This window comes from Bubalus kerabau, chromosome 13 (genome assembly GCF_029407905.1).
Source record: "Bubalus kerabau isolate K-KA32 ecotype Philippines breed swamp buffalo chromosome 13, PCC_UOA_SB_1v2, whole genome shotgun sequence".
NCBI lineage: Eukaryota > Metazoa > Chordata > Mammalia > Artiodactyla > Bovidae > Bubalus > Bubalus kerabau.
Genome location: NC_073636.1, coordinates 74,784,021 through 74,797,899, shown reverse-complemented (window position 1 = coordinate 74,797,899; position 13,879 = coordinate 74,784,021). Strand labels below are relative to the sequence as shown.

Below are 13,879 nucleotides of genomic sequence, written 5' to 3'. Positions count from 1 at the left end.
CCTTCTAAATTGTGCTATGTGGTTTTAACTACAAGGAAACACACAAGGATGAGCGAAGGGACTGTGGGTGTGTCAACCCCAATGTGTGCACCCTGGTTTACAGCTTCCAGTGCAGCAGAGTGCATGTGCACAGACTCTCAAGTCAGATCCCTGGGTCCCAATCCCCTCTCTACAACCTATGATCTAAGTAAATTACTTTATTTCCAGTTATCTCAGGTACCTCTTCAGTCGCATGAGGAAATATCAACAGTTTCTCCCCTTTCTTTAAAAATTTTTGAGGATTTGATGAGTTTTATGTGTTAGGTGCTTAGGATAATGCCTGCCACAATGATGAATTTAAGTTTTCCCTCATGTAATTACTCATTACTGCTATTATTACTACTACAAAGGACTTTGACTTCTCCAGAGAAGATATACATGCCAGTTGCCTCCATAGCTCCCATGGCAGCCACATGATGTGGGAAGCATGGATCTCACATGACACTGGAAGACATGAGGTTCTGGGAGATTTAAATCCTCAGGCACAAAGTTAGGATTACACAGAGCTGGTACACTAATTGAGGTCCTATGGCCCATCACCAGTGAGGGAGAGCAGGAGGATGAATGTGGCTACAGGCAGTCTTCCAAGGTCGCCTGAAGTCCACTCATGCAGGCAGCACTTCTGTTTGCAACACCAGGTGAGGGACAGCAAGTGGTCATGCGGTGGAGCCTTATTCACTTCCCTGCTTCCCTTCGGCCCCCTCCCCTTACTCATTTTTCAATGTACAAAGAGAGCTATACTCCAGGATGGCCTAACCTTCTCCAGCTCAGTTCCTGCCTGGACCAATGCCTGAAAAAGAGCAAGCGTCCATCCAGTGGAGAAGCTGTGGCAGTGGTTGCAGGAAGCTGTCCTGTGTCACCCCTGTCATCTGCAGCAGGTGAGGCGGGTCAGGGCATTGAGGCCCAGATGTGATGAAAGTAGCACAAGGCTGAAAAGGAGGACCTGGGCTAACACACTGCTATTCACCGATATGTCCTTTGATCTGTCTCATCACCTCACTGGACATCCATCATGTGCCACGCGCTGCTTTAGGTGCTCAGGTGCTCTCTGAAAGTCCATATTGGAAAACTCCATCTGTCTGATCACAATCTGTGCTTACATTAGACCCACAGGCATAATCAAGCCTGATGACTACTGTTCGCAGACTAGTTCTCAGACTTGGCCCCTGCAGACAGAAGGCATGGTTAGGAGGGAGATTTCGCAATAAACAGGACTGACCCAGCTCCTCCCGTGACTCACTCCCTTCCTCATCCTCTGATCCCACCCCTCAACCAGGATATTAAAAGCTCAGTCTGTCCATCCCCAGCATCATCAGGAGCCCTCCTGCAAGGCCACCACCAAGATGAGCCGGCTCTGCTTCTCCGCAGCCCTTCTCTTCCTCCTGGTTATCCTGGTGGACAGCACCCCGGTGTATGAACACCATACCCAGGACCAAGGTAGGTCCAGGCTCACCTCTCCTGTACAGACTGGAGGGAAATGATGGAAGTCCATGGAAGGGCTAGGGGCCAGTTGTGATCACACTGCTACCAGTCTTCTCTGAATTTCTCCTGTCACTTTGGGCAGGATGTTTGTTTGTTCAGTTTTGGCATAATTGGTCTTCCTGACTATGCCAGGATATTCCCTAGTTACCAGGGCTACTCTCTGGTTGTGATATGTGGGCTTCATGTTGGGGTGGCTTCTCTTGTTGCAGAGAAGGGACTCTAGGCATCTGGTTTCAGTAGTTGCAGATCACCTGCTTAGTTACCCCAAGGCATGTGGATCCTCCCAACCAGGGATACAGTTCATGTGCCCCACACTTGCGTGTGGATTCTTATCTACTGGACCACCAGGGAAGTCTTAAGTTGGAAACTTTTAACTCAGCTGACATCATGACTCTCATGAGGATATCTTTAAAATTTTATATTAAATATATATCTATCCCACCTAACTCTACCAGGTCAGGGCCCATTTCTGAGTCTCTATACCTGGTTCCTGGCTTGTCTATGAACCTTGCTGTAGTGTAGTAACAAAAAGCTGTATATTTGATCCTTGTTTTGGTTAATAGCCCAGGCCTCCTAAAACTTGGAATTTACTGACTTTATAGGTTATAAGATGAGTAACAAGAGGAGACTCAAGGTACCTTCAGGATGGGGATGGTCTCCAAGAAACTTCAAACATCCATTTCACAGTTCCAGTTTTCAGCACCTCTGTGGAGAGGGGAAGGACCTGAGAATGAGATCAATCGCCAGTGGCTGATGATCCAACCAATATGCTTGTTTAGTGAACCCTAGGAAGATATACATAAAAACGGCTCAGAGAGCTTGTGCATTTTTGAATACAGGCAGCTTTTGTGAGGGTGCTGTGCTCACTAGGGCACAGAGGCTGGGCACAGCTCCCCCTCTCTTTGCATACACATCTCTTCCATTTTACTGCCTTGAGTTACATTTTGTATAGTTATCTGGGAAGTGTAAGCAAGTGTTTTTCCTATGTTCAGCCACAGATTCTATTGAGCTGTTGATTTTGAAGGTGGGGTCATGGACATCCCAATTTTTGCCATTTGATCACAAGCATGAGCGACTCGGGACCTTACAGCTGGCAGCTGAATTGAGGATGGTCTTGAGTCTTCAACCTGCAGAATCTGCACTAACTCCACAGATTTCAAATCAGAAGTAAATTGATTTGCTAGACACCCAATGGGTGTTTGAAGACTCGATTGCTCTTAAAGTACCACATATTTGTTGTCACAGTGAAACCCAGACTCACTCTCCCCTATGATTTGGGGACTCAGGTGATGCTCCAAAAGGGGGGATTCATGAAAGTAGGACCCTGCACGCAGAAACTATTTTCAGTTATCTGTGTTTTCAGAGTTCCTAGCAGAATCAGGTAGTGTATCAAATGGGTCGTAGTGTGACAGTGTCTTAACCTGACCCAGATACCTACATGTCCTAGGACAAGTCATCTGCAATTTTCTCATTGGAACAGGGGATACATGTTACATGGGTTTTTGAACAGAAACCAGTCATGAATATAAAGAGTTGAATCACATTTTATGGTGAATTTTGTGCATTTTCCACCAAGATGTGTCCGTCTGAAAATGATTTTTCTACCTACTTGCTCTGGGCGAGAAAGTATATTTAGGTGTCAAAGAGCAATTATTCCTCTATTATGAATATAAACAGAAAAACCTGGATAAGTGAGAAAATCCATTGCAGAGAAAACAAGAAACACACACAGCCTAGTGTGGGTTTGCCCCTGGGACCAAGGTAAAGTCTCCAGGCCTTTTCCTTTGTCCTCTTTTGACTATTATTTTATTACCCATATTGTCCCCTTCCTTGTCCACTGTTCACTGTTACTTTATTATGCATATTTGATCCTTGTCTGGTGGATGGTCCAGGCCTCCTAAAACTCCTGAAATCTACTGTCTTTCATAGGTCTGGAGACAAGCCATAGAAGGGGACCTGAGAAGCGTTCAATAATAGACGTGATCACCCATGTCATCGACGGTGTCGTTAAAGGTCTGAACTTTTTCCACCTCTGGGGAGAGGGGAGGGCACTGGGATTGAGAAAAATCTCCACTGGCCAATGATTCAATCAATAAGCCTGTTTAGTGAAACCTCAATGAAATTCATAAATATGGGCTTTCAGGGAGCTTTTGGCGTGGTATCACACAGCAGTGATATGAGGGTCCAGTGTTTTCTAGGACACGAAGGCTCCTTGCACCTCCACTTCCACTTTGCCCTGCATGTCTCACTCATTTTTGCTGTGCCTAGATTTATCCTTAATAATAACGTGAGATCCGTACGTGAGTGGTCTTCCTGAGTTTGGTCGTCAGATTTATTGTGTTATTGAACATGGAGTGGGGTAATGGTACTTACAAGTTTTAGCTACTTTGTCAAATCACAACTACTTCACTGTCATCTGAATTGAGGACAGTTTTGAGCCCTCAACATGCAGAATCTGTACTAACTCCCCGGATTTTGTATCAGAATAAAATTGACTTGCGGACACCCAGTGGATGTTTGGGGAATTCGATATTGTTGCTAGAGACACCATGTATTTGGTTCAGGGAAACCCAAACTCACACTCTGTGTGCTTTGGGAGCTCACGTGAGTCCTGGGACAGGGGAGTAATGCAAGTGGGACATTGCATCCAGAAGCTCTCTGCAGTTAGTATTTTCAGAGTTCCTGGCAGAATAGGATAGTATATCAAATGGGTTGTGACGTGACCATATCTAGTCCTGACCTGCCACACACATGCTGTGTGTCCTGGGGCAGGTCGTCTAGAACTTCCTCATCTAAACAGCAGATACCTGCTACAGGGATTCTTTGAATATATTACTGGTCATAAATATAAAGAATTTATTTACATTCATGGCCAATTTTGGCTATTTGTCTGTGGGTATGTTCATTTGAAATAATTTCTGTACCTACTTTCTTGGGGCCAGAAAGAATAAGTATGTGCCAAGTAATGATTTTTTTTCTCTTATAAAAATTAATCAGAATGACCTGGGAAAAATGATTAGATTTTCCAGGCCTTTTCCCTTGTCCATGTTTGACTATCATTTTATTATCCTTATTTGATCCTTTTCCTGGTTCATGGTCCAAGAGTCCTGAAAATTGTGGAATGTTTGTCTTTCATAGGTACCAAGATATTTCATGGACTAAAAGGATTGGCTGACATAATCAGTAATGGAATTCAAGGTTTGCAACTCCTTCACCTGTAGGGAGAAGGGAGGGCACTGGGGTTGAGATCAGTCATCGATGCCCAAAGATTCAATCAATACCCCAGTTGATGGAAACCTCCATAAAAGTTAAAAAGTAAAAATAAAACTCCATAAATTCTGGCATTTAGCAAGCTTATGGGTGGGAACCAATGATTGTGATGTGAGGGTGCTGTGGTCTCTGGGGCATGAACGCTCCCCACATCTCCACTCTTTCTTTGCCCTCCATGGCTCTTCCATTTCACTGTTTCTGAGTTTTCTCCTGTATATTATTGTGAGGACAGTAAGTATAGGTTTTCCTGAGTTCAGTCGCCAGTTCGATGTGATATTGAGCATGGAGGTGGGGCCATGGAAATTCCCACTTTCAGTTACTTGGTCAGAAGTAAGAGTGTCTCGAACCACATGGCTGGCATCTGATGTCAGGAGAGTCTTGGTACCTCAACCTGTGGCATGGGCACTAACTCCACAGATATGGTCTCAGAAGTCAATTGACAGTGGGGCACCCACTAGGTATTGGGAATTAGATGGGGTTGGTGCAGAAACCATATCTTTGCAGTCAGAAAAAACCCCAGACTCACCCTGCCTTGTGATTTGAGGGCTCACATGAGGCTTGGGGAGGTGAGTAGTGGGAGTAGGACACTGCATCCAGAAACTCTTACCAGTTATCTATATTTTCAAGCTCCTAGCAGAATCAACTGGAGAAGGCAATGGCACCCCACTCCAGTACTCTTGCCTGGAAAACCTCATGGACGGAGGAGCCTGGTAGACTGCAGTCCATGGGGTCGCGAAGAGTCGGACACGACTGAGCGACTTCACTTTCACTTTTCCCTTTCATGCATTGGAGAAGCAAATGGCAACCCACTCCAGTGTTCTTGCCTGGAGAATCCCAGGGACGGGGGAGCCTGGTGAGCCGCCGTCTATGGGGTCGCACAGAGTCAGACACGACTGAAGCGACTTAGCTGCAGCAGCAGCAGCAGAATCAATTGTATATCAATGGGTTGTGATATGACAGAATCTTGTCCTGATCCCACCACCCACACACTTGTGTCACAGGGCAAGTCATCTGTAGTTTCCTCATCTGAATAGGGGAAATTTCTTACATGAGGTCTTTGAACTGATGATGAGTCATGAATATAAACAGTTTTCTTCCGACTTCATAACCAGATTTGTCCATTTTCCACCATGATGTGTTAATCTGAAAACACTTTCTCTACCTACTTGTTTTGGACAATTAAATCTATTTCTTTATCAAATAATGATTATTTCTCTATTATGAAAACTAATTGAAAGATGTGGAGCCACTGAGGAGAGCAACTGCAGGGAAAGCAAGAAACACAGCCCTTGTGTGGTAGGCTGTGGGACCAAGCCTGAGACAATTTTACTAAAGTCTCCAGGCTCCTTCCCTTGTCCTTTTTGACTGTCATTTTCTTGTCCATTTTTGATCCTTTCCCTGTTTCATGGACCAGGCCTCTTGAAACTCTTGAAATTTACTCTCTTTCATAGGTCAGGTGATGATTTCTGGAACACAACTTGAGAACCATACAGTCGAGGAGTTCCTAACACAAACACTCAAACATGGTAAGAAAGGTTTTGTATTTTCGTCACCTCTGGGGAGAGGGAAGGTCACTAAGATTGAGATTAATCACCAATGGCCAAGGATTCAATCAATAAGCCTGTTTCTTGAGACCTCATTTTAGTCAGTTCAGTTCAGTTGCTCAGTCATGTCTGACTCTTTGCGACCCAATGGACTGCAGCACAGCAGGCCTTCCTGTCCATAACCATCTACTGGAGCTTACTTTTTCACTCTCCTCTTTCACTTTCATCAAGAGGCTCTTTAGATCCTCTTCACTTTGAAACCTCAAACCTGCATAAATATTGGGATTCAGAGAGTTTTTGGGTGGTGAATACAAATATATGACGTGAGAGTGCTGTGCTCACTAGGGCATGAAGGCTCTCCAACCTACAGTCTCCCTTCATCCTACACACCTCCTCCATTTCACTCTTTCTGAATTTTCATTTCTATTAATCTGAGAACGGGCTTCCCTCTAGCTCAGTCAGTAAAGACTCTGCCTGCAGTACAGGAGACTCAGTTTTGATCCCTGGATTGGGAAGATTCCCTGGAGAAGCAAATGGCAACCTACTCCAATATCCTAGCCTGGAAAATCTCATGGACACAGGAGCCTGGTGGGCTGCAGTCCATGGGGTCGCAAAAAGTTGGGCACGACTGAGCGACTAACACTTAACTTCTTACTTAATCTGAGAACAGTCAGTAAGGTTTTTTCTTAGTCTGGTCATCAGTTCCATTCCGTTATTGAACATGGAGATGTGGTCATGGAACCTCCAAATTTTAGCCATTTGGTCACAAGCATAAGTAACTTTGGACCACACCGTTTGTACTAAAGTGAGGACAGTTGTGATCCCTCAATGGGCAGGATCTGTACTAACTGCATGGATTTCATATCACATGTTAAGTGACTGGGGGACACCCAGGAGTCGTTTGGGGAATTGGTTCATGTTAGTGTAGATACCACATATTTGGTGTCAAGGGAAACCCAAACTCACTCTCTGCTGTGATTTGGGAGCTTAGGTGAGGTTTGCGGACAAGGAAGGAATGAAAGTAGGATGCTGCATCCAGAAACTCTTATAAGTAAACATAATTTTTGGAATTCCTGGTAGAATCGGGTATTGTATCAGATGGGCTATAACATGATAGTATCTTGTCCTGACTTTACCACCCCTGTGCTCTGTGTTCTGGGGCAAGTCATCTGCAATTTCCTCAACTGACTAGTGGAAAAATATACAAGCATTCTTTAACAGATTATCAGTCATGACTATCTATAACCTATTCATATTTCATGACCAATTTTGTCCATTTCCACCAGTGTGTTCATCTGAAGAACATGATCCTTGACCTCCTTTGGTCAAGAAAAAATATTATTATGTCAAGTAATGATTATTACTTTAATATTAAAATAAGCAGAAAGACATAGGATCACTGAGCTGGGAAACTGCAGGAACACAAGAAACACAGTCTTTGTCTCATGGGATCTAGGTTAAGACAATACGAGCAAAGTCTCCAGGCCCTTTCACTTGTCCTCTTTTGACTATTATTTTATTATTCATATATTTGATCCATATTTGATCCTTGTCTTTCTTCATTGCCCAGGCCTCCTAAAACTCTTAGAATTTCCTTTCTTTGTTAAGTCACGAGACCACTCAGGGAAAGCACCTAGGAAATCTTCAGGTCTGGGCTGGTCCTCCAAAACACTCAAACACCCATTTAGAGGTTGGAAATTTCACCACTTTCTTGCCAGCACCTCTGGGGAGGAGGGAAGACTCTGAGATTGAGATCAATCAGCAATGACCACTAACTGAGTCAATATGGCTATTTATTAACCTCCACAAAAATCTATAAATATTTGGTTTAAGAGATGTTTTGAGGTTAATGATAACCCATACAGACTATTTTACTATCCTGGAAGGAGACTGAACGTTAAAGGGAGATTGACCATTATGTAGATGTGCCCCATCATCAAGGTGATTTCTTACTAAAAGGAAATCAATTATATCCACTCTATTTTATGACTGTGCCCTTGTGGAGAGAATGACAATGGGAGTTATTATGTTGCTACAGTGCATTGTTCTTGAGGTGGAGCAAAAGCCGTGAAAAAATATAGCAATATAGCTTGCCTTGTAGTAGGGATACAAACAATAGCAAAGAGGAGAAATCCTATGGTAGGTTATACGTTTTTAGAAAGTAGAGATTGGTGTGTAGAAAGGATACTGTGCTTTTTCTCCAGTTTCAGAGAAACCTTCTGTGATAAGGAGGCATTGAGTAGAGGCTGCAGAAGTAACGTGTCTGGTCTGTTTGAGCAGCAGCTGGGACCCAACAGGCTGGAGCTGAGTGGGTGGAGGGAAGGGGAGTGGAAGGGGATGAGGCAGAGATGTCATGGGGGCAGGTCGTGAGGAGCCTTTGTGGGCCTTTATAAGAATCAGAATTTGATTCTCAGAGAAAAGGGGAGTCACTGAGGAAGGTGGTCTTGGGAACAATGGGTTTGGGCTCAACAGCAGGATCCCTGAGTGCACAGAGTATCCTCTAGAGGGGAAAGAGCAGAGACAGAGGCCCAGTGCCAGTGAGCAGGCTGCTGCAGTGGTCCACATGGAGTGTGATCTATGTTGTTCCCTGTGTGGATCCTAGGTCTCTTTAATAACATGAATGTCTTGCTCTGTTGAAGTTTCTATGGAGGCTTAATTACCTAGTCATGATGCATTAAATCATTAGCATTTGGAGGTTGTTCAACAGACAGCTCCATTATCCTCCCAAAGGTTGAGGGAAGGCAAAGGGATGGTAGATAGAAGACCACGGTGGAAGGTGGGAATGAAAGTGCCCTGTAGATAGTGCTTTCCTGTGCAATAAGAGCCTATTATGGTTTACAACGGTTTTTCCAAAATCACTGTCTTCACATACCAGAAGACACTTTTATTGTTCTCATCACTTTAGAAATACCAAGATGTTTAGGAACTCAGTGTCAGAAAAAGAATTTTTAAAAAATCACATATATTTCTTCTTATAATCACACTATCAACATATTGATAGTTCAACATTCGATTTATTCAGTCCTCCTGAGGGATCAGAAGTAAACACACTGGTATGTTTTCTTCATGCCCTTTTTCACTATAGCATGATTCCTTCACATTTTTTATTCACAGTGGAAAGTTTTTGCTGTGTACAAAGGTGCAGAGAACAGTATTATAAAACCCAGGTACCCAGACCCAGTAATTATTGACATATAGGGAATGATTTTCACCTCTGACCTGTTTTCATTGCTATAGAGTTGTGTATTTCTGGTTTTTGTTTTCTTTCTTTCTTTCTTTTTTGAGCATTTATTTGGTGCTTTTGGTGTTAGTTGCAGGCCACAGGCTCAGTAGCTGTGGCCTGCTGACTTAGATGTCCCTCAGGATGTGGGACTTTAGTTTTCTTACAAAGGGATTGAACCCCAGGCTCCTGTACTCAAAGGTGGATTCTTAACCAATGGCCCACCAGGGAAGTCCCCTAGAAGTTTTTGAGGCTAAGCAAAGGCATTATGCCAATTTTTGTTAAAATACTTCATGAGGAGATATAGAAGTGTACATGATTAATATATCATGTCACCCCTAGCAGCATTCCTAATTCTTTCCTAGAAAGAAGGTTTTCAAATGGTCTTTTCCATCTGACCATCCTCCACAAGCCTAGCATTCTCTATCCCAAAGAAACTGACAGTTCTAGCTGTTGTCCTTGTATGAGCTGTGATGACTGTCCTCATAACTGAGCCATTGCCCCTCCTTTCCCAGCAGCTTCTAAGCCTGAATTCTGCATGGAGCCTGAATTAAAGGGTCCCTGCAAGGACCAGATGACCAGGTACTTCTACAATTCCAAGACCGGGTACTGCGAGCCATTTGTATATGGCGGCTGTGAAGGGAACAAGAACAACTTCCAGACGTTATCGGACTGCATAGTGACCTGCTGTCCAGTGACTGTGACCATGTGGTAAGACAGGGGCAGGGCACAGGGGAGGGGAAGGACTGGGGAACGAGGTGGAGCTCAGGGGACCACACACCAGTCACACCTGCACAGTGTCTTCCTCCTTAATGCTTCCCAGGAGAAGAGGTGGCAGAGTCCTGTGAAACCACACACTGAGCAAGTTCTCCAGGGGTCAGCTTGGCAGAAGGTCAAACCGAGATGCCTTTTATGACAATATAAGCCTAATCACATGCTCTTCCATCTTAGATAGGAATACTGAATCAACCACCCTCCAGGGCAGGTCTGATGTGCTCCTGAGTGCCCCACCTTGGCATGGAAAACTCACTTCCCTCTTGTTGGCCATTTGGATCATGGGGACTATAGTTTCATATTTTCTGGAAACTATAGGCTCTGTCAAGATGATAGGTGTTCATGTCTGGGGCTAAAATGATGGCACTCAACAAGTTCCTTTCTTTTTGCAGAGGACATGTGAAGAGTGTTTCCCAGAAAATGTGACATCTGGGGAGGACCTTTGCAGGGCTGGGCCATGGCTGCTTCTGAAACTGTTCAGTCTCTTGCAATCCTTCTCTCCCCTCCCCTCTTCAGCAGAACCTGTCTAATTCCTTTCTTCTATTGGTCAATATGTCTAATTCTGTCTCGCCCAGATGGCTCTCAGCACCATGAGAATGTCTTCCCTTTATTCCTAGCATGTAACTCAGCTCCTGGCACCAAGGCAACAGTTCCTAATTATTTGAGGAAGAAAGGAAGGAATGTAGAAGCACATTCCTCATGACCAGAGTAACTATAGAGCCTGCAGTTTGATGAAGGATTTTTGTCTTCACCCATATCCTCACTGCATCTTCAGCTTCATCCCCCTCCCTACCATCACTGCTCTCTTTGTGGGTGTCCAAGGTGGAATTTCTCACAACCAGTTCTCAGAATCAGTAATGGGAGATGGGTTTGCAATATTGAAACTTCCTGATCCTACAATGATGTTGCAATTTTCCTTTCTGTAGCTTCAAACACTGGGGCTATATTTCAATAATTATGCATTTTTAATAAATAATTCAATAATGCATTTCAATAAATGCATATGCTAAATTAAACTGACTGGAGTGGTGTCTTTTGCTTGGAACTGCAAACCTTAATCAAGAGGGTCCATGGGAATATTGGTCCTTCTCACTGTTCTCCAGACAGTGGGCACCTCCCGGTTCATTGTCCAGAGAATACCCTACCAGTATAGGAAGCAAACACATGACAGCATCATTGACCTCTTAATAGCCACCCCAAGCTACACGGAAACCTGGGAGACACAAATCTCCACATGAGCTTTCATTCCTTTCTTCTAAGTTCAGTCAAATTTGGGGGAAGGTTGTCCTCCTGGACTCTCAGGAGAATAGGCATGAGGCTCAGTTGTCCACTTTTCTAAGGAATCCGATTCCCTGAAGTCACAGGTGGGAGGGAGTTCTTACTTAAGTTAAAGAAGGGCAATTACCATTTAGTATCCCAGGCTCTGTGTAAGCATTTTGCCTGCATTATTCTATTAATCATGCTTAGAATCCTTCAAGGAAGAGAATGGTGGCATAGAGATGGCACTTTTCTCCTTTATTCATTTTCTAAGATGGCAGGTCCCCACTCTCCCAAGTAAAGGGATTTTGATGCCGTTACCCTGCTCTGCTTCTAAAAGATTTAGGATGGATGCACCTGGAGAACAGAGAGTATCTGTTTCAATTCAGATGGGTGAAGTTAGACTTGTGGACCTCAGCAAGTAGGGTATTTAAATAAATGAGAACACACAGGGTACTGGTGCTGTTACTCCCTTCCTTGAAATCTTTGGCAAATTCTAAACATCTCTGAGCTTCGCTTTCTTTAGTTATAAAATAAGGCCCCAGATCACAGAGTTAGCAAAAGAAAGAACTGGGACTCCAACTGGGTCCTCTGTTCTAAGAACCACTGGTGCAGAGTCCACAGTTGTGGTGGGGTAGTGTTGCAAGCAATTTCCAAGGTCCCTGGGATCCACTCAGGGAGGTACTCTCCTGTTGTTGAAACCAGGTGAGGGGCAGTGGGTGGTCAGTTCTAGAGACGCTGTTTGTCTCTTCCTCCCTTTTGCTGGTTCCCTTTACTTTGTTTCTACCCAGAATATCAGGTTTTGTGCCCCAGATGGAGATGCTCCTCCCCCAGCTCAACATCTGCCTGGGCCAGTGCCAGGTAAAGACCTGGTGTCTGTCCAGTAGAGATGCTGCCACAATGGTTGCTGATAGATTACCTGTGTCATACCTGTCTTCTGAAGTAGGTAGCATTAATGTAAGAGAGGGGGCATTGACACCCAAATGTGATGACACCTGCATGAGTCTGTAAAGGAGGACTGGAGCTAACACACTATTGTTTACTTACTTGGCTTTTGATCTGCTCTCATCCACTGACTGGCCATCCAATGCCATGCGCTGCTCTAGGAGCTGGGATGCTCCTTGTGTGATCATATTGCACAAAATTCCACCTGTAGAATCACATTCTGTGTTTTCATGAGACCACAGACAGAGTCAAGTTTGAGAATCCGGGTACTTGGCATTTGGCCCCACCAGACAGAAACAAGACAGAGGAGCCTGGCGGGCTATAGTCCATAGAAATCTCAGAGTCAGACCAGACTGAGTGACTCAGCAGACATGCATGCACAGGCAGAAGCAGGACAATGGAAGCTGGGGAGATTACACGTTGTACATGACTGACCCCAAATCCTCCATTTCCTCACTCCCCTCCTTCTCACCTGTTCTTACCCATCTGCTGGGACATAAACTGATCTCTCAGCATCTGTTTTTCCATAGACGCCCTTCTTCAAAGTCACAAACATGAGTAGACTCTGCTCCTCTGCAGCCCTGCTCATTCTCCTGGGCATCATGCTGGGCAGCATCCCTGGAGGTGAAACAAGCAACCAGGCTCAGTGTAAGTCCCAGCTCATCTCTCCTCTACAGACTGAAGGGAAAGGAGGTGAGTCCTTGGAAGGGGCAGGAAGAGGGGTGTGGTGGATGCTGCTAGCCCTGTCTGGATTTCTTCTGGAAAGTGAGCAGTTGAACTCCAGGGACATTTCTTGACTCTCAAAAATTGTCATTATGTGTTCTGTTTTTAATAAAAATCTCCCACCTCATTTTACAGAATCATGAACTTTATCTCTGACACTGTCTATTGCTAGACTCTACCCCATCCCTAAAAACCACTTTAGAATAGTAAAAAGATCCATATTTGATCCTTACCCTAGTTCATGCCCTAGGCCTCCTAAAACACTTGAATTTTATTGTCGTTCTCTAAGTAATGAGATCAGTGGAGGATGAGGCCTTAGATATGTCTGTGTGCACCAGGATCCGGAACATGCCATCAGATGATTAGAGGGTTAAGTGATCAGTCCCCAGTTACTCTGGGGAGAGGAGTGAGCACTGATACTGAGTTCCATTAACAATGGTAAAGATTCCATCAATTTGCCTCCATCCAACCCTCAATTGAAACCCACCAACAGTAGAATCAGAGAGCTTCAAGGGAGGTGATAACATCAAGGGTTTGTAAGGGAGGCATATCCTGAGGTCGCATGGAGACTTAGCATTTCCTACTCCTTCTTTACCTTATGCTTCTCCTCCATTTTGTTGTCCCT

General features: G+C 44.4%; 1 protein-coding gene across 1 annotated transcript; it reads left to right on the top strand.

The window, feature by feature from the left end:
- Window positions 1–1,382: 1,382 nt before the first annotated feature.
- Window positions 1,383–13,620, top strand: LOC129625238 (trophoblast Kunitz domain protein 1-like). Its single transcript, XM_055543351.1, has 9 exons — window positions 1,383–1,476; window positions 3,451–3,534; window positions 4,660–4,719; window positions 6,243–6,317; window positions 10,071–10,266; window positions 11,105–11,197; window positions 12,378–12,447; window positions 13,062–13,224; window positions 13,544–13,620. Exons 1-9 carry the CDS (start codon window positions 1,383–1,385, stop codon window positions 13,618–13,620), a joined length of 912 nt encoding a protein of 303 aa, XP_055399326.1.
- Window positions 13,621–13,879: the final 259 nt, after the last annotated feature.